This window comes from Bos mutus, chromosome 24 (assembly GCF_027580195.1).
Source record: "Bos mutus isolate GX-2022 chromosome 24, NWIPB_WYAK_1.1, whole genome shotgun sequence".
Taxonomy (NCBI): Eukaryota; Metazoa; Chordata; class Mammalia; order Artiodactyla; family Bovidae; genus Bos; species Bos mutus.
Window position 1 is genome coordinate 45,802,432 of NC_091640.1, and position 27,617 is coordinate 45,830,048.

Consider the following 27,617-nt stretch of genomic DNA (forward strand, 5'->3'; position numbering starts at 1 on the left):
ATATGGTGACATTTGCCCCAGTTCAAGCTGAATGAATATACACATACCCTTAGCTTAAAATTTCCCCAATTTTGCTGATAGGAGAGACACTGCGTTGGGAAAATTCCCTAGTGTTCTCCTTACTTGCTGCAAGTGATAAATTCTGCCTCTGGACCTCTGGCTTAGTGACTTTTGGCTCAACACCCAGCAAGAGGTGAATCCAGTTTTCCAGTAACACAATTTCATGTATTTTGATCCCCAATCTTCAAAAACAACAAAGCAGTTATCCAGCTGCTCATGTTACTGAACCAAACTTGAGTCTGCTCACCCAACACATAGCAAAACCAACCTACTGACCCCTGGTTATGGTGAAGAGAAGTACGGTGTTTGTTGTAGGGTCAAATAAGGGAAACAAGCAAAGAGACCCCAAATCCCCAATGACTTTTAGCGGAGGCTTTTTTAAGACAGAGTGAGGGCACGCGATCAGTTCACGCTCAATTCTCTGTTTGCTTGATGGTGAGGTAACAGGTGATGTTTTGGGAGTCTTATTTGTAGTTTTCTGGTTACAACTGGTCTGGAGTCTACATGCTGGTGATCAGCATGCAGTCAATGTCTTCATTCTGGTGGGGTTTTTTAGGGTCTGTAAAACAAAGATATGACTTAGGATACTATCTATAGCCTGTAAGGAGGAACTGAAGGAACTTGACTTTGTTTTATGGCTAAACTATTATTATCACTACAAACAAAGCTAGTGGAGGTGATGCAATTCCAGTTGAGCTATTCCAAATCCTGAAAGATGATGCTGTGAAAGTGCTGCACTCAATATGCCAGCAAATTTGGAAAACTCAGCAGTGGCCACAGGACTGGAAAAGGTCAGTTTTCATTCCAATCCCAAAGAAAGGCAATGCCAAAGAATGCTCAAACTACTGCACAATTGCACTCATCTCACACGCTAGTAAAGTAATGCTCAAAATTCTCCAAGCCAGGCTTCAGCAATATGTGAACCGTGAACTTCCTGATGTTCAAGCTGGTTTTAGAAAAGGCAGAAGAACCAGAGATCAAATTGCCAACATCTGCTGGATCATGGAAAAAGCAAGAGAGTTCCAGAAAAACATCAATTTCTGCTTTATTGACTATGCCAAAGCCTTTGACTGTGTGGATCACAATAAACTGTGGAAAATTCTGAAAGAGATGGGAATACCAGACCACCTGATCTGCCTCTTGAGAAATTTGTATGCAGGTCAGGAAGCAACAGTTAGAACTGGACATGGAACAACAGACTGGTTCCAAATAGGAAAAGGAGTACGTCAAGGCTGTATATTGTCACCCTGTTTATTTAACTTATATGCAGAGTACATCATGAGAAAAGCTGGACTGGAAGAAACACAAGCTGGAATCAAGATTTCCAGGAGAAATATCAATAACCTCAGATATGCAGATGACACCACCCTTATGGCAGAAAGTGAAGAGAAACTAAAAAGCCTCTTGATGAAAGTGAAAGTGGAGAGTGAAAAAGTTGGCTTAAAGCTCAACATTCAGAAAACGAAGATCATGGCATCCGGTCCCGTCACTTCATGGGAAATAGATGGGGACACAGTGGAAACAGTGTCAGACTTTATGTTTCTGGGCTCCAAAATCACTGCAGATGGTGACTGCAGCCATGAAATTAAAAGACGCTTACTCCTTGGAAGGAAAGTTATGACCAACCTAGATAGCATATTCAAAAGCAGAGACATTACTTTGCCAACAAAGGTTCGTCTAGTCAAGGCTATGGTTTTTCCTGTGGTCATGTATGGATGTGAGAGTTGGACTGTGAAGAAGGCTGAGCGCTGAAGAATTGATGCTTTTGAACTGTGGTGTTGGAGAAGACTCTTGAGAGTCCCTTGGACTGCAAGGCGATCCAACCAGTCCATTCTCAAGGAGATCAGCCCTGGGATTTCTTTGGAAGGAATGATGCTGAAGCTGAAACTCCAGTACTTTGGCCACCTCATGTGAAGAGTTGACTCATTGGAAAAGATGCTGATGCTGGGAGGGATTGGGAGCAGGAGGAGAAGGGGACCACAGAGGATGAGATGGCTGGATGGCATCACTGACTCGATGTACGTGAGTCTGAGTGAACTAGGAGTTGGTGATGGATAGGGAGGCCTGGCGTGCTGCGATTCATGGGGTCGCAAAGAGTGGGACACGACTGAGTGACTGATCTGATCTGATCTGAATCCTTTACTTGACAAGGTTTAGCCCTTCTCTGTTCCCGCCATGACTGTTGTCTTAAGGTGTCCACAGGAGACGAGGCCTGGCTCTTTACTCTGTTTCAGTTGTTACTCCCATTTTGGAGAGAAAACTCCTGGAGGATCTTTGTAAATATGTGACCTGGAACCCACATATCCTGTTTCAGGGAATGCAAACAGGAGGCTAGTTGTAGTGTCTGACCTGATGCCCATCTTTTTCTTCCCCCAAGAAATGTAAACAGGAGATCAGTTGTAAATGCCTAGCCTGGGGCCCATTCATCTCCTGCCTCAGCGTGTATGTGCCTGTAAGTGCATAAAGACTATCATGAGCAAGACTTGGCACATATGAACAAAATCCTGATACCACCATTACTGTCTTTAACTTTTGCTGGTACTTTTTCCAATCTGGAATACTCTCTCTGGCCTCTACCAATTCAAATTCTTTTTGAACTTCAAAGTTCTTCATATGTCAGTCAGTGCTTAGCAAAACAGAACTGGTTCCACCTCTACTTTCCATGATTTACAGCATAGTTGGGGTGTAGACACAATGGACAGATAAGTTATAAATAAATAATCATAGCCTATGGGAAATAAATAAATGAAGATCACAGCCAATAGGGAAAAGGAGGAATACTTTATAAACTGAAATTGTTAGACCTTAGTATTTACAGTAATTATTAATAATATATTAATAAATAGTACAAGTTGTTAGGTTTGTTGTTCAGTTTGGACAAAAGAAGAAATTTAAATATATTACATTTAATACTGTAGTTTAAAACGTTTGAAGGAATTTAAGTCATAAACGAGATCAGTTGTTTAAGAAAGTTTGGTCTATTGAATCTGAGTTGACCAAATGTTTAAGTTCCCCCTTGAAAGTGGCTATTCAAATTTATTAGATTTATAAATAGAAAGTTTAGATTTATATATATGACTTGAAGATTTAAGAAAAAGTAAATTTAAAAATATATTTATCTATTTGGCTATGTCAAATTTCAGTTGCAGCAGGCAAGATCTTTAGTTGTGGCATGGGAACTCTTTGTTGCAGCTTGTGGGATCTAGTTCCCTGAGCAGAGATCAAACCCTGGCCCCATGCATTGGGATCACAGTCTTAGCCACTGGTCCACCAGGGAAGTCCCAAAGATACATTCTTTTAAATTTTTAAATTTACTTTTTATTGAAGTGACATTGGTTTATGATGTTATACAAGTTTCATGTGTACAACATTCTATTTCAACTTCTGGATATCCTACAGTGAGCTCACCACTAAAAATTTGTTTCCATCTATAACCATAAAATTGACCCCCTTGCCCATTTCTGTATGCAGATCAAGAAGCAACAGTTAGAATTGGACATGGAACAACAGAGTGGTTCCAAATTGGGAAAGGAGTACATCAAGGTTGTATATTGTCACCCTGCTTATTTAACTTGTATGCAGAGTACATCATGAGACATGCTGGACTGGATGAAGCACAAGCTGGAATCAAAATTTCTGGGAGAAATATCAATAACCTCAGATATGCAGATGGTACCACCCTTATGGCAGAAAGCGAAGAACTAAAGAGCCTCTTGATGAAAGTGAAATTGGAGAGTGAAAAACTTGGCTTAAAACTCAACATTCAGAAAACTAAGATCATGGCCTCTGGTCCCATCAGTTCAGTTCAGTCACTCAGTCATGTCTGACTCTTTACAACCCCATGAACTGCAGCACACCAGGCCTCCCTGTCCATCACCAACTCCCGGAGTTCACCCAAACCCATGTCCATAGAGTCAGTGATGCCATCCAACCATTTCATCCTCTGTCATCCTCTTCTCCTCCTGCCCTCAATCTTTCCCAGCATCAGGGTATTTTCCAGTGAGTCAGCTCTTCGCATCAGGTGACCAAAATATTGGAGTTTCAGCTTCAACATCAGTCTTTCCAATGAATACCCAGGACTAATCTCCTTTTGGATGGACTGGTTGGATCTTCTTGCAGTCCAGGGGACTCTCAAGAGTCTTTTTCAACACCACAGTTCAAAATTATCAGTTCTTTGACACTCAGCTTTCTTTATAGTCCAACTCTCACATCCATACATGACCACTGGAAAAACCATAGCTTTGACTAAACATACCTTAGTTGCCAAAGTGATGTCTCTGCTTTTTAATATGCCGTCTAGTTTGTGATAGTTTTTCTTCCAAGGAGTAAGCATCTTTTAATTTCATGACTGCAGTCACCATCTGCAGTGATTTGGGAGCCCAAGAAAATAAAGTCTGTCACTATTTCCATTGTTTCCCCATCTATTTGCCATGAAGTGATGGGACCATATGCCATGATCTTAGTTTTTTGAATGTTGAGTTTTAAGCCAGCTTTTCCACGCTCCTCTTTCATGCTTACCAAGAGGCTCTTTAGTTCCTCTTCACTTTCTGCCATTAGAGTGATATCATATGCATATTTGAGGTTGTTGATATTTCTCCTGACAATCTTGATTCCAGCTTGTTATTCATCCAGCCCAGCATTTCTCATGATGTACTCTGCATATAAGTTAAATAAGCAGGGTGACAATATACAGCCATGATGTACTCATTTCCCAATTTTGAACCAGTCTATTGTTCCATGTATGGTTCTAACCTGCTTACAAGTTTCTCAGGAGACAGGTTAGATGGTCTAGTGTTCCCATTGCTCTAAGAATTTTCCATGGTTGGCAGTGATCCACACAGTTAAAGGCTTTGTGTGTTAGTTGCTCAATCATGTCCAACTCTTTGCAACCTCACGGACTGTAGCCTGCTGGGTTTCTCTGTCCATGGAATTCTCCAGGCAAGAAAACTGAAGTGGATTGCCATATCCTTCTCCAAAGGCTTTAGCGTAGTCAATTCCATTGTTTTCTCTATGATCCAATAGATGTTGGCGATTTGATCTCTGGTTCCTGTGCCTTTTCTAAACCTAGCTTGAACATCTGGAAGTTCTCAGTTCACGTACTGTTGAAATCTAGCTTGAAGCATTTTGAGCATTACCTTGCTAGCATGTGAAGTGAGGACAACTGTACAGTAGTTTGAACATTCTTTGGCATTGTCTTTCTTTGGGATTGGGATGAAAACTGACCTTTTCCAGTTTTGTGGCCACTGCTGTTTTTCAAATTTGCTGGCATAGTCAGTGTAGCACATTAGCAGCAGCATCTTTTAGGATTAGAAATAACTCAGCTGGAATTCCTTCACCTCCACTAGTTTTGTTCATAGTAATGCTTCCTAAGGCCCAATTGACTTCATACCTGAGGATGTCTGGCTCTAGGTGAGTGATCACACCATCGTGGTTATTTGGGTCATTGAGACCATTTTTACATAGTTCTTTTGTGTATTCTTGCCACCTCTTCTTAATCTTTTCTGCTTCTGTTAGGTCCTTGCCATTTCTGTCCTTTGTTGTTACCATCTTTGCATGAAATATTCCCTTGGTATCTCCAATTTTCTTGAAGAGATCACTAGTCTTTCCTATTCTATCATTTTCTTCTATGTTTTTGCATTGTTTACTTAAGAAGGCTTTTTTATCTCTCCTTGCTATTCTCTGTAACTCTGCATTCAGATGGGTATATCTTTCCCTCTCCTTTGACTTTCACTTCTTTTCTCAGCTATTTGTAAGGCCTCCTCAGACAACCACTTTGCCTTCTTGCATTTCTTTTTCATTAGTATAGTTTTGTTCACCACCTCCTGTACAATGTTATAAACCTCTGTCCATAGTTCTTCAGGCCCTCTGTCTACTAGATATAATCCCTTGGATCTATTTGTCACCTCCACTGTGTAACCATTAAGGATTTGATTTATGTCATACTTGAAAGGCCTAGTGGCTTCCCCTACTTTATTCAATATAAGTCTGAACTTTGTGATAAGAAGCTCATGATCTGAGCCACAGTCAGTTCCAGGTCTTTTTTTGCTGATTGTACAGATCTTCTCCATCTTTGGCTGCAAATAACATAATCTGTCTGATTTTAGTATTGATCATCTGGTGATGTCCATGTGTAGAGTCAACACTTGTGTTGTTGGAAGAAGATGTTTGCTATGACTAGTGTGTTCTCTTGGAAAAACTTTTAGCTTTTGCCCTGCTTCATTTTCTACTCCAAGGCCAAACTTGCATTATTACAGGTGTCACCTAAAAAAGATGCACAACTTGAGAGTTGTGAGTTAAGTTTTATTTGGGGCAAAATGAGGACTGCAGTCCAGGAGGCAGCACCCCAGATAGCTCCAAGAGATTGCTCCAGAGTGGCAGTGGGGGAAGGTCAACATATAAGGTTTTGGTGAAGGGGGAGTTCAATACCATTAAGCACTCATTTTACAATACATTTTTTTGTTAGTCATGAGGGTATGAGGGCTTCCCTGTGGCTCAGCTGGTAAAGAATCCACCTGCAATGAGGGAGATCTGGGTTCGATCCCTGGGTTGGGAAGACCTCCTGGAGAAGGGAACATCTACCCACTCCAGTATTCTGGCCTGGAGAATTCCATGGACTGTTGGAATTGCAAAGAGTCAGAATTTCACTTTCATGAGGATCTGATATCACCATGAAGAGATTTAGGGCTTCTCTAGATATGAGGAGTTTCAAGGATTGAGATCATAAAACTGTTTGTAAAAACATCCAACTGTCCCTGGGCAAAGACCTGTCCCACCAGATTCCCTGGAGCACAGAGTGCCTCACTCCACCCTGACCCCTCAGGGTTTGTTGAAGGCCAAAGCAATAGCAGCATGGAGTTCAGTCCCCATAGAGGCAGATGGCAAACGCCTTTGTTGTTCAGTCATTGGCAATGCTCTTGGTAAGTGCCAATTTGTAGTTGACACTATCTCTTGACTTCCTACCTTTGCATTCCAGTCCCTTATGATGAAAAGGACATCTTATTTTGGTGTTAGTTCTGGAAGGTCTTGTAGGACCATTCAGAGAACCATTCAACTTCAGCTTCTTCAGCATTAGTGGTTGGGGCATAGACTTGGATTACTGTGGTATTATATGGGCAAAATGAGGACTTCAGCCCAGGAGGAAGCATCTCAGATAGCTCTGAGAGACTGCTCCAAAGAGGTAGTGGGAGGAATGTCAGTATATTAGGTTTTGGTGAAGGCAGAATTCAATACCATTAAGAACTCATTTTACAAAAGGTTTTCTGTTAGTCTTGAGGATCTGATGTCACCATGAAAGGATTTAGTGCTTTTCTAGATATGAGGAAGGAGATGCAAAGACTGAAAGCATAAAATTTGTTCCTAAAAACCTTCAACTATCTAAAGGCCTGTCCCACCAGATTTCCTGGAGCACAGAGTGCCTCACTCCACCCTGAACTCCCTCAGAGGGTGTTGAAGGTCAACAGCTGCAGCAGCACAGGGTTCAATCTCTGCAGAGGCAGATGGCAAATGCCTTGTTCAGTTCTTGGCAATGCTCTTGGTAAGTGCCAATTTGTAGTTGACACACGCAAGAATGGATATATGTATATGTATGCCTGAGTCCCTTCGCTGTTCACGTGAAACTACCACAACATTGTTAATCATCTATACCCCAATACAGAATAAAAAGTTAAAAAAATAAAAAATAAAAAAAATGGGCCAAAGATCTAAACAGACATTTTTCCAAAGAAGACATGCATGCATGCTAAGTTGCTTCGGTCCTAACTCTTTGCAACTCTATGGATTGTAAAGAGTATAATTTATGTATATTAAGGTATTTCAAAACTTAACATGACCACAATTCCTAAGTCAGCCAGCATGTAGAACAGTTTTTTTTTTTTTTTTTTTTTTGCAGTAACGGGGTTAAGTGAAAGGTTCTGAATTCATGGAAAACCCTTGGCTAAATCTTTCTTAAAAATCCCTTACAAAATTGGCTCTTTCCTCCATTCTTTCCGTGCCACCATAATGATGCACATGAACATCCTGGTTGATGCTCTCAAGAGCATCAACAATGCTGAAAAGAGAGGCAAATGGCAAGTGCTTGTTAGGCCATGCTCCAAAGTCATCATGAGGTTTCCAAATGTAGTGATGAAGTATATTGGTGAATTTGAAATCATTGATGATCACAGGGTTGGAAAAATTGTTGTTAACCTGACATGCAGGCTAAATAAGTGTGACGTGATCAGCCCCAGATTTAATGTGCAACTCAAAGATCTAGAAAAACGTCAGCTCACATCTTGTCAGTTTGACTTCATTGTACTGACATCCTCACCTGGCACCATGGACCATGAAGAAGCAAGAAGAAAACACACAGGAGAGAAAATCTTTGGATTTTTTTTTTCTAGGAAAGTAATGCATACAAATAAAATGCCTCGGGGGGGGGTGGGGGAAATCCCTCACAAAATTAGATTCCAGAGTCTCTTTACCATCTGGTGGTGATCATCTGTCGGTGAACCCTCGTCCGACACAGTTTCAGAGAAGTCATTCTTTTAAAAACAATTACTTCCTGTGTGTCACTCTGTACATGGCATTATTTCATCATTCATGATCACTAAATGCATTTTTAGTTATAAAGAAATCATGTCACTGCTAAATTGTTTCAGTTTTTTGAGACAATAAGCTGGCAGTACAAATAAGTACCAAAAATATCCACCCACATATTTTAAAAAGACTCTTGTACAGATGAGGTCTTTTCTGTGAACAGATTTTTGCTTCCACAGGAAGGAAAATACAAAACTTATCTTTTATTCTTCTTTTTACCCTCTCATAGGGCTTCCCAGGTGGCGCTACTGGTAAACAACTCAACTACCAGTGAAGGAGACCTAAGAGACACGGGTTCGATCCCTAGGTCAAGAAGACATCCTGGAGAAGAGCATGGCAAGCCACTCTAGTATTCTTGCCTGGAGAATCTCATGGACAGGGGAGCCTGACGAGCTACAGTCCATGGAATTGCAAAGAGTTGGACACGACTGAAGCAACTTAGCACACAACCTCTCATAATCTTCCTGACTAAGAACAGGTTAAATAAGTCATAGAAACAATTATGTGCACCTATAAAGTATCAGCAATATGTGAACCGTGAACTTCCTGATGTTCAAGCTGGTTTTAGAAAAGGCAGAGGAACCAGAGATCAAATTGCCAACATCTGCTGGATCATGGAAAAAGCAAGAGAGTTCCAGAAAAACATCTATTTCTGCTTTAATGACTATGCCAAAGCCTTTGACTGTGTGGATCACAATAAACTGTGGAAAATTCTGAAAGAGATGGGAATACCAGACCACCTGATCTGCCTCTTGAGAAATTTGTATGCAGGTCAGGAAGCAACAGTTAGAACTGGACATGGAACAACAGACTGGTTCCAAATAGGAAAAGGAGTACGTCAAGGCTGTATATTGTCACCCTGCTTATTTAACTTATATGCAGAGTACATCATGAGAAACGCTGGACTGGAAGAAACACAAGCTGGAATCAAGATTGCCGGGAAAAATATCAATAACCTCAGATATGCAGATGACACCACCCTTATGGCAGAAAGTGAAGAGGAACTAAAAAGCCTCTTGATGAAAGTGAAAGTGGAGAGTGAAAAAGTTGGCTTAAAGCTCAACATTCAGAAAACGAAGATCATGGCATCCGGTCCCATCACTTCATGGGAAATAGATGGGGAAACTGGAACCAGTGTCAGACTTTATTTTTCTGGGCTCCAAAATCACTGCAGATGGTGACTGCAGCCATGAAATTAAAAGACACTTACTCCTTGGAAGGAAAGTTATGACCAACCTAGATAGCATATTCAAAAGCAGAGACATTACTTTGCCAACAAAGGTTCATCTAGTCAAGGCTATGGTTTTTCCTGTGGTCATGTATGGATGTGAGAGTTGGACTGTGAAGAAGGCTGAGCACCAAAGAATTGATGCTTTTGAACTGTGGTGTTGGAGAAGACTCTTGAGAGTCCCTTGGCCTACAAGGCGATCCAACCAGTCCATTCTGAAAGAGATCAGCCCTGGGATTTCTTTGGAAGGAATGATGCTAAAGCTGAAACTCCAGTACTTTGGCCACCTCATGCGAAGAGTGGACTCATTGGAAAAGACTCTGATGCTGAGAGGAATTGGGGGGCAGGAGGAGAAGGGGAGGACAGAGGATGAGATGGCTGGATGGCATCACTGACTCGATGGACGTGAGTCTGGGTGAACTCCGGGAGTTGGTGATGGACAGGGAGGCCTGGCATGCTGCGATTCATGGGGTTGCAAAGAGTCAGACATGACTGAGCGACTGATCTGATCTGATCTGATAAAGTATCAGACACTCCAGGTGTCCCACTCAAATTCCCTTGGCACTTAATGTGTCTGAGTATGCAGACCCAAATTCCAACTGTTATCACCTCTTTGCCTCAAACATCCCTTCAGCCACACGTATGACAGGCTTTAAGTACCAGAGAAATAACACATTTTCCTAAACCAAAGGCAACCCTTGACCAAGGATATATATATAAATTCTCATATAAATACAGTTAAGGATTGAATTATATCCTCAAAAATTCATATGTTGAAATCCTCAGTTCAGTTCAGTTCAGTTCAGTCATGTCCGATTCTTTGCAACCCCATGGACTGCAGCAAGCCAGGCTTCCCTGTCTATAACCAACTCCAAGAGCTTGCTCAAACTCATGTCCATTGAGTCAGTGATACCATCCAACTATCTCATCCTCTGTTGTCTCCTTCTCCTCCCGCCTTCAATCTTTCCCAGCATCAGAGTCTTTTCCAATGAGTCAGTTCGTCACATCAGGTGGCCAAAGTATTGGAGCTTCAGCTCCAGCATCAGTCCTTCCAATGAACATTGAGGACCGATTTCCTTTAGGATGGACAGGTTGAATCTCCTTTTAGTCCAAGGGACTCTCAAGAGTCTTCTCCAACACCACAGTTCATCAATTACCTAGCTTTTGCATCAATTACCTAGGATTACCGGGGGAGGATTGAAATCCTAACCTCTGGTAATTCAGATTGTGACCTTATTTGAAGATACAATCTTTACAGAGGTTACAAAGTTAAAATGAGGCCATAAGGGTGGGCCCTCACCCAATATAACTGGTGTCCTTATAAAACGGGGGCATTTAGACACAGAGACTCACAGCTACAAGACAAGGAGAGAGACCTAGAACACCTCCTTCCTTCACAGCCCTCAGAAGGAACCAGCTGGGCCGACACCTTGATTCCTGCCTCCAGCCTCCACAGCTGGCCTCCACAATACATTTTTGTTATCTGAGCCACTCAGTTTATGGCATTTCATGACAGCAGTTGTAGCAAACTAATAGAAATACCCAGTTCCCTTACCCCTTGGGTGGAGTAACTCCGAGATATGTGTTCTGTGCTGTTTCCTAGAATCCCCAGTGGGGTTCAGCTCACTTGCATTATGGCCTCTGGCTTGATAACACACTCTTTATTCTCTTCGTTTCTTCCTTTTTTCACTACCTATTTTACTGGGGTGTTATCTGGGCTCAACTCTTGTGTAAATCATTGGATCTAGTCTCTGGATTTAAAATCCAGACCTTGATGAACAGTCTAGAAATTCATCTGTAGTGGGATTGATTCTAAGAAGAGATTATCTTTTTTTTTTTTTTGTCAGCAGTGTCTTGGCCAGTAACACCATCCAGGGGCTAACAATATCTGAGTGTCATTATGAAATTCGACATAACATCACCTTGGGCCATGTTTATCAAATCATTTTTCATTCAGTTCAGTTCAGTCGCTGAGTCATGTCTGATTCTTTGCGACCCCATAATTCACAGCACACCAGGCTTCCCTGTCCATCACCATCTCCCGGAGTTCACTCAAACTCACGTCCATCGAGTCGGTGATGCCATCCAGCCATCTCATCCTCTGTCATCCCCTTCTCTTGCCCCCAATCTCTCCCAGCATCAGAGTCTTTTCCAATGAGTCAACTCTTCGTATGAGGTGGCCAAAGTACTGGAGTTTCAGCTTTAGCATCAGTCCTTCCAAAGAACACCCAGGACTGATCTCCTTTAGAATGGACTGGTTGGATCACCTTGCAGGCCAAGGGACTCTCAAGAGTCTTCTCCAACACCACAGTTCAAAAGCATCAATTCTTCGGTGCTCAGCTTTCTTCACAGTCCAACTCTCACATCCATACATGACCACAGGAAAAACCATAGCCTTGACAAGATGAACCTTTGTTGGCAAAGTAATGTCTCTGCTTTTGAATATGCTATCTAGGTTGGTCATAACTTTCCTTCCAAGGAGTAAGCGTCTTTTAATTTCATTGCTGCACTCATCATCTGAAGTGATTTTTGGAGCCCCAAAAAATAAAGTCTGACACTGTTTCCACTGTTTCCCCATCTATTTCCCATGAAGTGATGGGACCAGATGCCATCATCTTCGTTTTCTGAATGCTGAGCTTTAAGCCAACTTTTTCACTCTCCTCTTTCACCTTCATCAAGAAGCTTTTTAGTTTCTCTTCATTTTCAGCCATAAGGGTGGTGTCATCTGCATACCTGAGGTTACTGATATTTCTCCCAGCAATATTTCTCCCTGATTCCAGCTTGTGCTTCTTCCAGCCCAGCATTTCTCATGATGTACTCTGCATAGAAGTTAAATAAGCAGGGTGACAATATACAGCCTTGACGTACTCCTTTTCCTATTTGGAACCAGTCTGTTGTTCCATGTCCAGTTCTAACTATTGCTTCCTGACCTGCATATAGGTTTCTCAAGAGGCAGATCAGGTGGTCTGGTATTCCCATCTCTTTCAGAATTTTCCACAGTTTATTGTGATCCACACAGTCAAAGGCTTTGGCATAGTCAATAAAGCAGGAATAGATGTTTTTCTGGAACTCTCTTGCTTTTTCCACGATCCAGCAGATGTTGGCAATTTGATCTCTGATTCCTCTGCTGCCGAGGTCCAGCCCCGGCTGATCCAGGGAATTCGAAGGGGAGACAGCTTCGGTGAGTTCACTGGCTTTATTTAAATATTCATCAAAGATATAAAGAGTAATATAATGAGGAAAATTCAGTAGGAATTTTCAGTAGGAAAATTCAGCGGAGAAAAGAGGCTGAGTAGCTAGGTTTACGTGGAAAATCAATATAACCTGTGACAACAGGTTAGCTCTGACCACGGAGGCCGCAGGCGCCCTCTTGAATAGCGGAAGGTGCCCCACCTTAGGCACCTTCTCGAGTGGGTCTTAGAAGCCCAGGCAATAAATAGTCGCAGAGGACCTCCACGCTCCAGATGGAGACTCAGCCAGAATGTGAAAAGAAAGAATGATATGGGGAGACCAAGCTTTGGTGAGCAAGGCCCGTAGCTTTATTTTCAACAGGGGCTTTTATACCCTAAGTTGCACATAGAGTCGGACACGACTGAGCGACTTCGCTTTCACTTTACACTTTCATGCATTGGAGAAGGAAATGGCAACCCACTCCAGTGTTCTTGCCTGGAGAATCCCAGGGACGGGGGAGCCTGGTGGCTGCCATCTATGGGGTCACACAGAGTCAGACACGACTGAAGTGACTTAGCATAGCATAGCATTGCACATAGAGGATAATAGGGGATGTGAAATCATGCAAAGTCAGCAGTCTTTGATCCTTATCGAAACCAGGGTTTCTTTCCTGCAAATTTATCGTATACAAATGGTTTAGGTGATTTACATCATCTTCTGGCCAGAAGGCCTATTAACATTTTATGACTCTGACAAAGGTTTGTCAATCCATCAGATCAGATCAGTCGCTCAGTCATGTCCAACTCTTTGCGACCCCATAATTCACAGCACGCCAGGCCTCCCTGTCCATCACCAACTCCCGCAGTTCACTCAGACTCATGTCCATCGAGTCAGTGATGCCATCCAGCCATCTCATCCTCTGTCGTCCCCTTCTCCTCTTGCCCCCAATCCCTCCCAGCATCAGAGTCTTTTCCAATGAGTCAACTCTTCACATGAGGTGGCCAAAGTACTGGAGTTTCAGTTTTAGCATCATTCCTTCCAAAGAAATCCCAGGGCTGATCTCCTTCAGAATGGACTGGTTGGATCTCCTTGCAGTCCAAGGGACTCTCAAGAGTCTTCTCCAACACCACAGTTCAAAAGCATCAATTCTTCGGCGCTCAGCTTTCTTCACAGTCCAACTCTCACATCCATACATGACCACAGGGAAAACCATAGCCTTGACTAGACGAACCTTTGTTGGCAAAGTAATGTCTCTGCTTTTGAATATGCTATCTAGGTTGGTCATAACTTTCCTTCCAAGGAGTAAGTGTCTTTTAATTTCATGGCTGCAGTCACCATCTGCAGTGATTTTGGAGCCCAGAAAAATAAAGTCTGCCACTGTTTTCACTGTTTCCCCATCTATTTCCCATGAAGTGATGGGACCGGATGCCATGATCTTCGTTTTCTGAATGTTGAGCTTTAAGTCAACTTTTTCACTCTCCTCTTTCACCTTCATCAAGAGGCTTTTTAGTTTCTCTTCACTTTCTGCCATAAGGGTGGTGTCATCTGCATATCTGAGGTTATTGATATTTCTCCTGGAAATCTTGATTCCAGTTTGTGTTTCTTCCAGTCCAGCGTTTCTCATGATGTACTCTGCATATAAGTTAAATAAACAGGGTGACAATATACAGCCTTGACGTGCTCCTTTTCCTATTTGGATCCAGTCTGTTGTTCCATGTCCAGTTCTAACTGTTGCTTCCTGACCTGCATACAAATTTCTCAAGAGGCAGATCAGGTGGTCTGGTATTCCCATCTCTTTCAGAATTTTCCACAGTTTATTGTGATCCACACAGTCAAAGGCTTTGGCATAGTCAATAAAGCAGAAATTGATGTTTTTCTGGAACTCTCTTGCTTTTTCCATGATCCAGCAGATGTTGGCAATTTGATCTCTGGTTCCTCTGCCTTTTCTAAAACCAGCTTGAACATCAGGAAGTTCACGGTTCACATATTGCTGAAGCCTGGCTTGGAGAATTTTGAGCATTACTTTACTAGCGTGTGAGATGAGTGCAATTGTGTGGTAGTTTGAGCATTCTTTGGCATTGCCTTTCTTTGGGATTGGAATGAAAACTGACCTTTTCCAGTCCTGTGGCCACTGCTGAGTTTTCCAAATTTGCTGGCATATTGAGTGCAGCACCTTCAGAGCATCATCTTTCAGGATTTGAAATAGCTCAACTAGAATCCCATCACCTCCACTAGCTTTGTTCGTAGTGATGCTTTCTAAGGCCCACTTGACTTCACATTCCAGGATGTCTGGCTCTAGGTCAGTGATCACACCATCGTGATTATCTGGGTCGTGAAGATCTTTTTTGTACAGTCCATAAGACTTATTTTCTCTAAGAGTAATTATTTTAAGGTTTGGCGCCATCCTCTGAAGGTGTTAGATAAAGTTGCATTCCTATAGGGCAGAGGTGCAGTGGGTTTACAACAAAGGAAAGAATTTATTACCTTAAGGGCCTAAAGTTGCTAACACCAAGGCCACTACTTATTTTTCTACATACCAAGTATATTAATTAATACACATTCAAGGATACAAAACAGGGGATGTGGAAACTTGGCAGCAAGCATTGGCTCATCAATGAAATTCTTTACTAGTTTTATTCTGACAGTTTCTAACTCTCCGAGAGCCTCTAAGCTATTTGAATATCTTAAGCTTCCCGTGCCTCTCACGGCTGGGAGACTGTAAACAATCGTATGCATAGCTGTAGGAGTCCGGGTAAACTTGTCAGGTGAATTAGAGAGCTATCTGAGGGGTTTGGATTTAAACACTCCTAATGCCCAGGAATTTAACTCTTTTTCAGAGAGAGAGAGATTGTGGTGGGGGACAGCCCCCATAAAGTCAGAGGTGAGAGCACAAAGCAGTAAAGTAGGCAGACTCTGGTTTTGGGGGGTAGATGATCGAGAATATCCAGGGGGACTCCTGAGGCTCGATCCCACCTTTGCGTATGCCGAGCCTCTTCCTCATGACCTTTGCCACGGGCGGAGCTCCTCACGCTGGCTCCCAGCACTCTGCCTTTCCTAAAACCAGCTTGAACATCTGGAAGTTCACTGTTCATGTATTGCTGAAGCCTGGCTTGGAGAATTTTGAGCATTAGTTTACTAGCGTGTGAGATGAGTGTAATTGTGTGGTAGTTTGAGCATTCTTTGGTATTGCCTTTCTTTGGGATTGGAATGAAAACTGACTTTTTCCAGTCCTGTGACCACTGCTGAGTTGTCCAAATTTGCTGGCATATTGAGTGCAGCACCTTCACAGCATCATCTTCCAGGATTTGAAATAGCTCAACTAGAATCCCATCACCTCCACTAGCTTTGTTCGTAGTGATGCTTTCTAAGGCCCACTTGACTTCACATTCCAGGATGTCTGGCTCTAGGTCAGTGACCACACCATCGTGATTATCTTGGTCATGAAGATCTTTTTTGTACAGTTCTTCTGTGTATTCTTGCCACCTCTTCTTAATATCTTCTGCTTCTGTTAGGTCAATACCATTTCTGTCTTTTATCGAGCCCATCTTTGCATGAAATGTTCCCTTGGTATCTCTAATTTTCTTGAAGAGATCGCTGGTCTTTCCCATTCTTTTGTTTTCCTCTATTTCTTTGCATTGAAAATTGAGGAAGGCTTTCTTATGTCTCCTTGCTGTTCTTTGGAACTCTGCATTCAGATGCTTATATCTTTCCTTTTCTCCTTTGCTTTTCGCTTCTCTTCTTTTTACAGCTATTTGTAAGTCCTCCCCAGACAGCCATTTTGCTTTTTTGCATTTCTTTTCTATGGGAATGGTCTTGATCCCTGTCTCCTGTACAATGTCATGAACCTCATTTCATAATTCATCAGGCACTCTATCTATCAGATCTAGTCCCTTAAATCTATTTCTCATTTCCACTGTATCATCATAAGGAATTTTATTTAGGTCATACCTGAATGGTCTAGTGGTTTTCCCTACTTTCTTCAATTTAAGTCTGAATTTGGCAATAAGGAGTTCATGATTTGTAGTATAGTCTGAAGTCAGGCAGGTTGATTCTTCCAGTTCCATTCTTCTCTTTCTGGCTTACTTTGCTTAATATGGTAATCTCTAAATCCATCCATGTTGCTGCAAATGGCATTATCACATTCTCTTTTGGCTGAGCAATATTCTGATTTATATATATATATATATATATTTATATATAAATAAATAAATAAATAAATTTATATTTAAATAAATAAATATATATATAATATATTGTATATATTTTAATATAAAAAATAAATATATTTATATAAATAAATAAATATATATATATCACATCTTCTTTGTCCATTCATCATATATATTTATATATAAAAAAAATAATATATTTATATATATAAAATAAAATAAATATATATAATATATATATATATATATATATATCACATCTTCTTTGTCCATTCATCTGTCAATGGACATTCAGGCTATTTCCATGTCCTGGCTATTTTAAATAGTGCTGCTATGAACAGAGGAGTACATGTATTTTTTTTTTTTTTTAATTTTACTGTGCTTTGCTTTAGTGAACTTTATAGATACATGTTTTTTTTTTTTCCTTGTTAATTTTCTGTTTAGTTGATCTATCCATAGGTGTGAGTGGGGTATTAAAGTCTCCCACTATTATTGTGTTATTGTTAATTTCTCCTTTCATACTTGTTAGCATTTGTCTTACATACTGTGGTGCTCCCATGTTGGGTGGATATATTTATAATTGTTATATCTTCTTCTTGGATTGATCCTTTGATCATTATGTAGTGACCTTCTTTGTCTCTTTTCACAGCCTTTGTTTTAAAGTCTAATTTATCTGATACGAGTATTGTGACTCCTGCTTTCTTTTGGTCCCTATTTGCATGGAAAATCTTTTTCCAGCCCTTCACTTTCAGTCTGTATGTGTCCCCTGTTTTGAGGTGGGTCTCTTGTAGACAACATATGTAGGGGTCTTGTTTTTGTATCCATTCAGCCAGTCTTTGTCTTTTGGTTGGGGCATTCAACCCATTTACGTTTAAGGTAATTACTGATAAGTATGATCCCGTTGCCATTTTTGTGTTTCCTGTCTAGAGAATATCCTTTAGTATTTGTTGGAGAGCTGGTTTGGTGGTGCAGAATTCTCTCAGCTTTTGCTTGTCTGAAAAGCTTTTGATTTCTCCTTCATACTTGAATGAGATCCTTGCTGGGTACAATAATCTGGGCTGTAGGTTATTTTCTTTCATCATTTTAAGTATGTCTTGCCATTCCCTCCTGGCTTGAAGAGTTTCTATTGAAAGATCAGCTGTTATCCTTATGGGAATTCCCTTGTGTGTTATTTGTTGTTTTTCCCTTGCTGCTTTTAATATTTGTTCTTTGTGTTTGATCTTTGTTAATTTGATTAATATGTGTCTTGGGGTGTTTCTCCTTGGGTTTATCCTGTTTGGGACTCTCTGGGTTTCTTGGACTTGGGTGATTATTTCCTTCCCCATTTTAGGGAAGTTTTCAACTATTATCTCCTCAAGTATTTTCTCATGGTCTTTCTTTTTGTCTTCTTCTTCTGGAACCCCTATGATTCGAATGTTGTAGCGTTTAATATTGTCCTGGAGGTCTCTGAGATTGTCCTCATTTCTTTTAATTCGTTTTTCTTTTATCCTCTCTGATTCATTTATTTCTACCATTCTATCTTCTAATTCACTAATCCTATCTTCTGCCTCTGTTATTCTACTATTTGTTGGCTCCAGAGTGTTTTTAATTTCATTTATTGCATTATTCATTATATATTGACTCTTTTTTATTTCTTCTAGGTCCTTGTTAAACCTTTCTTGCATCTTCTCAATCCTTGTCTCCAGGCTATTTATCTGTGATTCCATTTTAATTTCAAGATTTTGGATCAATTTCACTATCATTATTTGGAATTCTTTATCAGGTAGATTCCCTATCTCTTCCTCTTTTGTTTGGTTTGGTGGGCATTTATCCTGTTCCTTTATCTGCTGGGTATTCCCTGTCTCTTCATCTTGTTTAAATTGCTGAGTTTGGGAGTCCTTTCTGTATTCTGGCAGTTTGTGGAGTTCTCTTTATTGTGGCGTTTCCTCGCTGTGTGTGGGTATGTAGAGGTGGCTTGTCAAGGTTTCCTGGTTAGGGAAGCTTGTGTCGGTGTTCTGGTGGGTGGAGCTGTATTTCTTCTCTTTGTTCAGTCGCGCTGTGGGGAGGGAGGGAGGGATGCTGCAAACAAATGACACTGGCGTGCGCTCACAGTGCCTCAGCCACACTGGGTCTGCCCCCGCTCACGGCGCGTGTAGCCTCCCTGCCCACACTGCTCAGGCTCTAGGTTGTTCCGCCGGGAACAATCCGAGGCTGGCCCTGGGTTGCATGCACCTCCCAGGTCCAAGCCGCTCAGGTTCAAGCACTCAGGTAGTCCTCAGAGGCGGAGACTCAGTTGGGCCTGCGTTTTGTGCTCTTCCCAGGTCCGAGCAGCTCAGGTGATGAGGTGTTTGGCGAGCGCCAATGCTGCGACTTATCGCCTCCCTGCCACTTGGTTATCTGGGTGTAAAACCGGCGCGCCTTCTCAGGCAGATGTTGACCGTCCAGACCCCCAATAAGTTTTAGTTAGCAAAGAAGCCAGTTTTATAGATAATGTCTCTCTGGGGCTGCGATTGCCCCCTTCCGGCTCTGGCTGCCTGTCACCGGAGGGGGAAGGTCTGCAGCCGGCTATCTCTGTTTAGTCCTTTGTTCCGTGCGCGGGCTGGCGGTGTCTTAGGTTAGGGCTGGCTTTTCGCATGGTAGATATCCCACAGTCTGGTTTGCTAGCCCAAATTATTTCGCTCAGATAGTGCTCAGGGTATTCAGGCCAGATTCTTACTCTCAGCGATGCAGCCCGCGCCGCCGCCTCCCTGCCCAGCCCGCTTGCTAATGGCGGATGCAGGCGTCTGCGCTGCTTCTCCGCTGGGGAGTTACCGTAGGGCTCCCAATCTGTGAGTTTTAATTGTTTATTTATTTTTCTCCCTGTTATGTTGCCCTCTGTGCTTCCAAAGCTCGCACGGATTCGCAGTGAGAAGGTTTCCTGGTGTTTGGAAACTTCTCTCTTTTTAAGACTCCCTTCCCGGGACGGAACTCCGTCCCTCCCTCTTTTGTCTCTTTTATTGTCTTTAATATTTTTTCCTACCTCCTTTCAAGGAGTTGGGTTGCTTTTCTGAGTGCCTGATGTCCTCTGCCGGCATTCAGAAGTTGTTTTGTGGAATTTACTCGACGTTTAAATGCTCTTTTGATGAATTTGTGGGGGAGAAAGTGTTTTCCCCGTCCTACTCCTCCGCCATCTTGGCGCCTTCCCTCGTATTTTTTCAAGTTATACTTTTGTCTCAGTATATGCCCAGGGTGGGATTCCTTGATCATATGGCAACTATATTTTTAGTCTTTTGAGGAAGCTTCATACTGTTTTCCTCAAGGAGAGCCTGTGCATCAGTGTTTTCCAGCCCTCTGTCAGACTGGGGAGGTGGGCACTCTGCTCCTTCCCCTCGGGGAACCCTGCAGGCCCCTAGGAGTGTTCCTGATCATTATTCACAGTGAACCTACTGTGTGTGGAAAACTTCCTGGGTACCAAGCCTTATGTCGAGAACTTTAAGTGTCTTTGTCTCTCTTGAGCCCCTTCACAGCCCAGTGAGGTCGATGCCATTAAACCCCGTTTAGTAGAGAAGGAAATGGCAACCCACTCCAGTATTCCTGCCTAGAGAATCCCATGGACAGAGGAGCCTGACCGGCTACAGTCCGTGGGGTCACAAGAGTCAGACATGAATTAACAACTAAACCACCACTATATTATTTTCCATAGTGACTGCACCAGCTTATATTCCCACCAACAGCATAGGAAGACTCCCTTTTCTCCACACCCTCTACAGCATGATTATTTATAGACCTTTTAATGATGGCCATTCTAACTGGTGTGATGTGGTGCTTCATTGTTGTTTTCATTTGCACTTCTCTAATAATTAGTGATGGTGAGCATCATTTCACGTGCCTATTGGCCATCTACATGTCTTCTTCAGAGAAATGTTTATTTAGGTCTTGCACCCATTTTTTGATTGGGTTGTTTTTGTTGTTGTTGTTGTTGCTATTGAATTGTAGGATCTATTTGTGTATTTTGAAAGTTGAGCCCTTGTCAGTTGCATCATTTGCAAATATTTTCTCCCAGTCTATAAGTTGTCTTTTCATCTTGTTTATGGTTTCCTGGGCTGTGAGAAGCTCCTAAATGTAATTAAATCCCTTTTGCTTATTTTTGCTCTTATTTCTTTTGTGAGATATGGTCTTATATGGTGCATGCTGCTGCTGCTGCCGCTAAGTCGCTTCAGTCGTGTCCAACTCTGTGCAACCCCATAGATGGGATTCTCCAGGCAAGAACACTGGAGTGGGTTGCCATTTCATATATGGTCACAATATGGTACTGCATGTTTTGACTCCAATAGGTAGAAAACACAGGCCTGGGAACTGAGAGGTAGGTTGACCTCTGTCACCATAGCTTACACTGGTCCACCTGGGGAACGTTTGTTCCCATCCCTTTGACATTAGGCTCTGTGGATTAGAGTACCTGGCTCTAGGTGGTTGGCCGGGGATTCTATCAAGAGACATAAAAGAGTTCCACTAAACTACCACTGATACCTGGTCATTTGGGGTCCTGGGGTAGACCAGGAAGCAGAGAAAGGAGTAACTCAGCAGGAGAAGGTGATTGCCACAAGGAAAGGTGGGCAAGGAGGAATGTATCTGAAATTCGGGTGTTTCACTGAGTTGCCTCTTGATGTTGCCAAGCCTGATAAACATAAACTTCCAATTTCATCCAACAGAGTCTGACAAGAGTCTTAACCAGGGGCTAAGACCCCTTAGGGTTGAGGGTCTACGTTACCCCACCAGTCAAGCAATGTGGACGAGCAGAAGACCAGACAACTGTGAAGGGAACTCTATGTGTGCATTCGTTTGATGGTGCTGCCATAGCAAAATACCAGAGACTGAGTGGCTTAAACAATAGAAATTAATTTTCCCACAGTTCTAGGCTGGAAGTCCAGAATGAAGTTGCCAGCAGAATTGGTTTCCTCTGAGGCTCTCTCTTCAGCTCACGGACAGCCGCCCTCTTGCTACCTCTTCACACACTCATCCCTTTGTGCAAACTCACCCCTAATGTCTCTTCTTCTTCCTATAAGGACTGGATCGGGGCCCCACTCCAAAGGCCTTACTTCAACTTAATCACCTCTTTAAAGGCCCTATCTCCAAAATGTTCACACAGGTATCGAGGGTTCAGACTTGAACATATGAATTTGGGGGAACAGAATTCCTAACAGTGTGGTAGAGGAAGATGATGATTAATGTCAATTATGGACTCAGGACCATCTGTAGCAGCAGGTACTAAAGCTCGTTGTACTAAACTTCCTGGTGTGTGTGTGTGTGTGTGTCTTTTGGAAGCTGAGACTTGAAGTGGTAACAGGAGGCACGTGGGACACAGGTGGACCTGAGCCATGCAGGGGTCAGCACTGCCAGTGCTCTGGCAACATCCTCTCAGCATCTATCACTCCCTCACACACCAGCCCAACTTCCAACTGCAGGAGGCACACGAGGACTCTCCAGCAGCTGGAAGCCACTCTGCCAGTGTTCACGGCAGGCCAGAAATGCCAGGGAATGATGCCTCCCAGGAGCAGCGCTCTACCTGTGACGGGTGGGAGTTGGTGAGTGACTACCCCAGCTCTCTCCCCTCAGGTGAGCTCTCTGATGTGCAGCTGAAGCTCATGGCTCACAGGGTTTCCTTTTCTTTCCTATCTTACTTCCCCACTTCTATCCCCACTTCTTTCTGGGATCACCCCCTGAAAAGTACCTGCACTCAAATCCTTATCCCAGGGTCTGCTTCTGGTAAAACCCAAATTAAGGTGCTGACAGTCTGCAGAATAGCCCATATCTACTAATTTATCATGTGAACTTATTTAACTGGCTTCCTTGACACTCCTCTGTCACCTGATCATTGCTCTAGCTACGTTAGCTTCTTCTAGGCCACTAATTCTTACATATTTACCACCATGTGTCAGGTGCTGGGGATATAAGCAAGAAAAACGATGAGGGACCCTGCTGTCATGGATACTACAGTCTAGGAGGGAAGCCAGACTTTGAACAATTAATTTTAAGAGGGAATTCTGTAATAACAAGGAAAATGTAAAAGTGGGGAAGGAGACATCAGTGGAAGTCCGCCAAGCCCAGAGGCAGGGAAGCTACCTCCCCAAGAAAGGGATCCTACATCTGTCTCCTGAAGGGTTAGTAGGAAGTGGCATGGTGCCAGTCTCTGTCTGGCTTCCCTGACTAGAAGTTTGTCCTTCCATGATCTAATAGTAGCAACTGTGACAAGGAGTGAAACAGAGTTTGGAAGAGAGGTACAATGAACATGAAAATGCAAAATAAACACCAAACCACCAAGAATCTTTATTTCACTTCATATCAAACTGGCAGAGCAATAAAATAAAAATATTTTCAATTCTTAAAACTTTTTACATCAGTTACACTGACCAATAGAGAGAAAACTGAAATCCCTGAGGACCTGCTAATAATAAATAAAATACTTAAAAACAGAATGTTCTGAGTTCAAAGGAAAATTTCCTGAGCCTGTTCAGTTTGGGGAAGTCAGTGGCCCTTTGCAAACTTCAGTTTCTCAAAAGGATATCCAGCTGATGCAAGCGTCCGGCCATGACAAGAAGCTGCTTCTTCCAGCAGCACCTTATGCAAAAAGGGGAAATTATCAGCCTTCCTTCAATCACTTTGTCCATGCTTCTGGGAAAGCTATGCACAGAGCAGAAAAGGAAAGTGTTTGCTCTTTGTGGTACCACAATGTTACAACCATGCCAGTGTGATTTTAACTTGTCATTAACTAAAATGCAGTTTACTCAGTGTGAATATTAGACCAAGGTACACAATCTCTGGGCTGTGTGTGGGTAACCAAAAAAGACTCAGATACTTGTGAGAGGGTAAGATTGACACTTTAAAAATTCCAGGATCTAACAAGGAAAAGCTTCTCTGTGAAGACTTAAGATTGAGTACCGGTTTTGTAAGTCTAAAACTCTCTTCTGGGATAGAGTCAACATACCATATTTCATTGATTCTAGGATGTATTGCCCGCTACACTTTAGAAACTCAAATTCCAGTGGGCTTAGCCATTGTCACAAGCATCAGCTCCTCTACTGACTTTCTTAGTGGCATATAAATAATGGGATGTTTTACAGTGAATGGCTTCTTAGATTAAATACGGTGCTCTGTAGTTCAGTACACATAGTGAGCCATATAAAAATAAACCTGACATTCAAACCCTGGTAATCTCTTCAGCTGAAAAGATGCAGCAAAAACTTTGGTGTCTCAAATTTCAACACGAGCATCACAGCCTCAGGAAGCGTTAGAAGGACGATAACGTGAGATGAGCTTGCCCTCTACTTCTGTGTCTGTCCCTAACTGTAGGGAGATTGATTTCACACTTCTGGGCCCCATTTCCTCATCTGCAAAATGAGAAAGTGCTATGAGATGGCCTTTAAATCTTCCAGCCAAAAAGGAAGGTGATTTTGAATGTTGCACCACTGAGAGTTATGTGTCACCATGGAAATTCCATAGTCACACTGCCCTCAAAGGCAAAGGAGCTTCTTGAGCGGGTTGCTGGCTCAGACTCCTCTTCACCCTTCCCTGCCCCAAACCGCAAGTCAAAGTTTTAAATCCAAAGACTTTCCTGAATCAAGTAGAAAACATACAATTTTAGTAACTTGATTAGGAAAGGATAATTCTTCAGTCTTGGGCAATTTACAAACTTTTAAAAACTGCAGAACTCTACTAGATTAAGTTGAACTAAATGACTGCCATAAACTTAAAAATATTAAAAAATCATAGCAAGGGTTCACTTCAAAGTCTTCACGATTGACATAATTTCTACAGATTCTGCTGCTTTAAGTGCTTCTTTCCATGCCTTAGAAATGCCAGCCAGAAAAAGCTTTGTTTTCTGAAAGAAATAACAAAGACATTTCATTTGAATCAACTATTCACATCAGCACCCTGCTCCTACATTGTGATTTTATTCAATGAGAACAATGTGCTTGGTCAAGGAGAATAAATAGTGAGAGATGAGTTTTCAAGTGGTGGAAAATGGAATTTTTTTGGCCAAGCAGCATGTAGGATCTTAGTTCACTAAGCAGGGATCAAGCCCATGCTCCCCTGCAGTGAGTCTTAACCACCGGATCACCAAGGAAGTCCCCATAAAATTATATATTTTTGATATATATGTATTTTTAATTCAAAGGTTATAATCTGTTTTTACCTAAACATGTTAGGATTAAAAACAGGAATAGCAGCTAAAATCAACAATTGCAGAACAAATGCAAATCCTTAAACCTTCCTATTTAAATGTCATTTCCAAAGTTTTATTCAAACTATTTAAATGTTGTGGTAAGTCATTTAACTAAGTTATTAATAAAGGTAGACTCTCTCAAATTCTCTTAAATTCGGTCAATTACACATGTGGATTCCTATTCCTTGAGCTGATGCAGACACTAATGAGGCCCAGTAAAATGACCTAACTTGAGTAAACGTGTTGGTGTGGACATCTTGCATTCAAACGGCAAATTCTTGGGCTCTGAGGAACTAGAGTTGTTGGGTCAAATGCTGTTATTAAGCAGGTAGAATGTATGCTTTATCCAAAAAGGTGAAGGAAAGAAAGAAAGCAGAAAAGAGAAAGCAAAGAAGGAAGGAAGGAAAATAAAGACAGGGGAGGGAGGGAAAGAAAAGAGAGCAGAGGGAGGGCCAGGAAGGAATGAGAGAAAAAGGAAGAGAGGGAGGGAAGAAAGGGAGGTAAAAAATAAAAAAGAAATTTGTGGTGTTGCCAGTGCCCTGCCCTATAGTCATTACTGCCTGGTACTCTAGAGAGCAGGGTCCACCTTTGAACGCCAAGTCATTGATTTCCCATGTTCCTACTCTACTTTTAAAATGCACTGGGCCTCTTTCCACGAGGAAGAGGGGTTTATGAAATGAAAAAGTGATAACTGGCTGACTACAATTGGTAGGTCAGAAAATTATATACAGTCAGAGGATGAGGATTTTTATGTCTTCAATATTCACTATCTTTCACAGCAAAGGTCTTTAAATACTACACATACTTCTTAAGGAGAAGGCAATGGCACCCCACTCCAGTACTCTTGCTTGGAAAATCCCATGGATGGAGGAGCCTGGTAGGCTGAAGTCCATGGGGTCGCTAAGAGTCTGGCACGACTGAGCGACTTCACTTTCACTTTTCACTTTCATGGATTGGAGCAGGAAATGGCAACCCACTCCAGTATTCTTGCCTGGAGAATCCCAGGGACAGAGAAGCCTAGTGGGCTGCTGTCTATGGGGGTCGCACAGAGTCGGACACGACTGAAGCGACTTAGCAGCAGCGTACTTCTTAAGCAATTTAAAGACTTACATGTAAACATAAATAATATACTAGCTGAATATTTCTGTCTAATCAATTTTGTTTCATAAGAGACAGTGAATTTCACCAACAACAAACTGAGAAGCGTGGGAGAGAGACTTTCCCAGTTCTACTGTGACTCTCTGAATCCTACCCACCCCTCCTGTCACTCCCAGGAAGACACTAAGATCAGTAACATGCAAGAAGATCAACTCTTTAAAAGAGTTTTTAATGAAAGAAACAATAAATTAGCACTGTAGACTAATTACACACATGGATAGATGAAAAGAAAACCTACTATCTGTTTAGGAAGATATCCTTTCAGAGGTTTTCTTTGCTCATATATACATGTATATGCCCATTTGGGTTAAAAGAATTACAGCTCACGAGGAATTTCATTTGGTAATGTTTTGTCTTCAGAGACATTCATTCTGGTTGATATTGACTTGGGGCATGTTGAGTGCCAGTGCCAGCACCTGAGTGCCATACAGGAAGAATCACCTTTGCAGCCACTGTGGGCTTAGCAGTTCTGCTCCAGGAGCCGTTGTGCTTTACTAACGAGGTCAGAGTACTAATAACCTGGTGCGTGATGATGCTCTTGCCCATGGGATTTCCCAGGCAAGAATACTGGAGTGGGTTGCCATTCCCTTCTCCAGGGACTCTTCCCCACCCAGGCATTGAACCCGTGTCTCCTGTATTGGCAGGTGGATTCTTTACCACTGAGTCACCTGGGAAGCTCAAATTTGTTTGTAGCAGTGCCTTAAGTATAGGTGTGCAATAGCCACAAAAGAGATTAACAAGAGCAAATAAAGAGTCCAAGAATAAAGGGGGAATGTCCTCATTCAAGTAGGTATGGAATGGTCTTGGTACCCTCTCAGCTGTGGGAACCAGAGAGGCCATTCTGCAAGTGCACCATGCCCACCAGTGTAAGACCTGATGCAAGGCGTTTGCAGTCATATTGTAGGGAAGCTTCAAAGACTTCAAAACTACAGTCACTAGTCTAAATGCAACTTGATTCTGTGAAGATGAAAGGTTCTTACCACTGATGTTACTGATAGACCAAACTGTAGTTATTATCAAGTAAAGAGTAATCAGGGTCATCTGCAAAGGGCATAACAAAGAGCAACACTAAGTTAAC

The 27,617-nt window shown here is 42.1% G+C and overlaps 2 protein-coding genes across 3 annotated transcripts in view; one reads left to right on the forward strand and one right to left on the reverse strand.

Moving 5' to 3' along the window:
* Positions 1-8,058: 8,058 nt before the first annotated feature.
* On the forward strand, positions 8,059-8,908 carry LOC102276997 (small ribosomal subunit protein uS8). Its single transcript, XM_005892347.2, has 2 exons — positions 8,059-8,442; positions 8,864-8,908. The coding sequence occupies exons 1-2, from the start codon at positions 8,059-8,061 to the stop codon at positions 8,906-8,908; spliced, it is 429 nt and encodes a 142-aa protein (XP_005892409.2).
* A 14,552-nt stretch (positions 8,909-23,460) lies between these two features.
* PSTPIP2 (proline-serine-threonine phosphatase interacting protein 2) overlaps positions 23,461-27,617 on the reverse strand; it is a 93,798-nt gene continuing 89,641 nt past the window's right edge. Inside the window, exon 14 of one of the 2 annotated variants that reach the window (XM_070361604.1) lies at positions 23,461-25,036. In XM_070361604.1, coding sequence (XP_070217705.1) covers positions 25,005-25,036 — 32 coding nt within the window. In that variant the 3' untranslated portion in view covers positions 23,461-25,004. Of the gene's footprint in view, positions 25,037-27,519; positions 27,581-27,617 lie in introns of those variants that run through there. The other variant, XM_070361603.1, reaches the window with a different exon arrangement.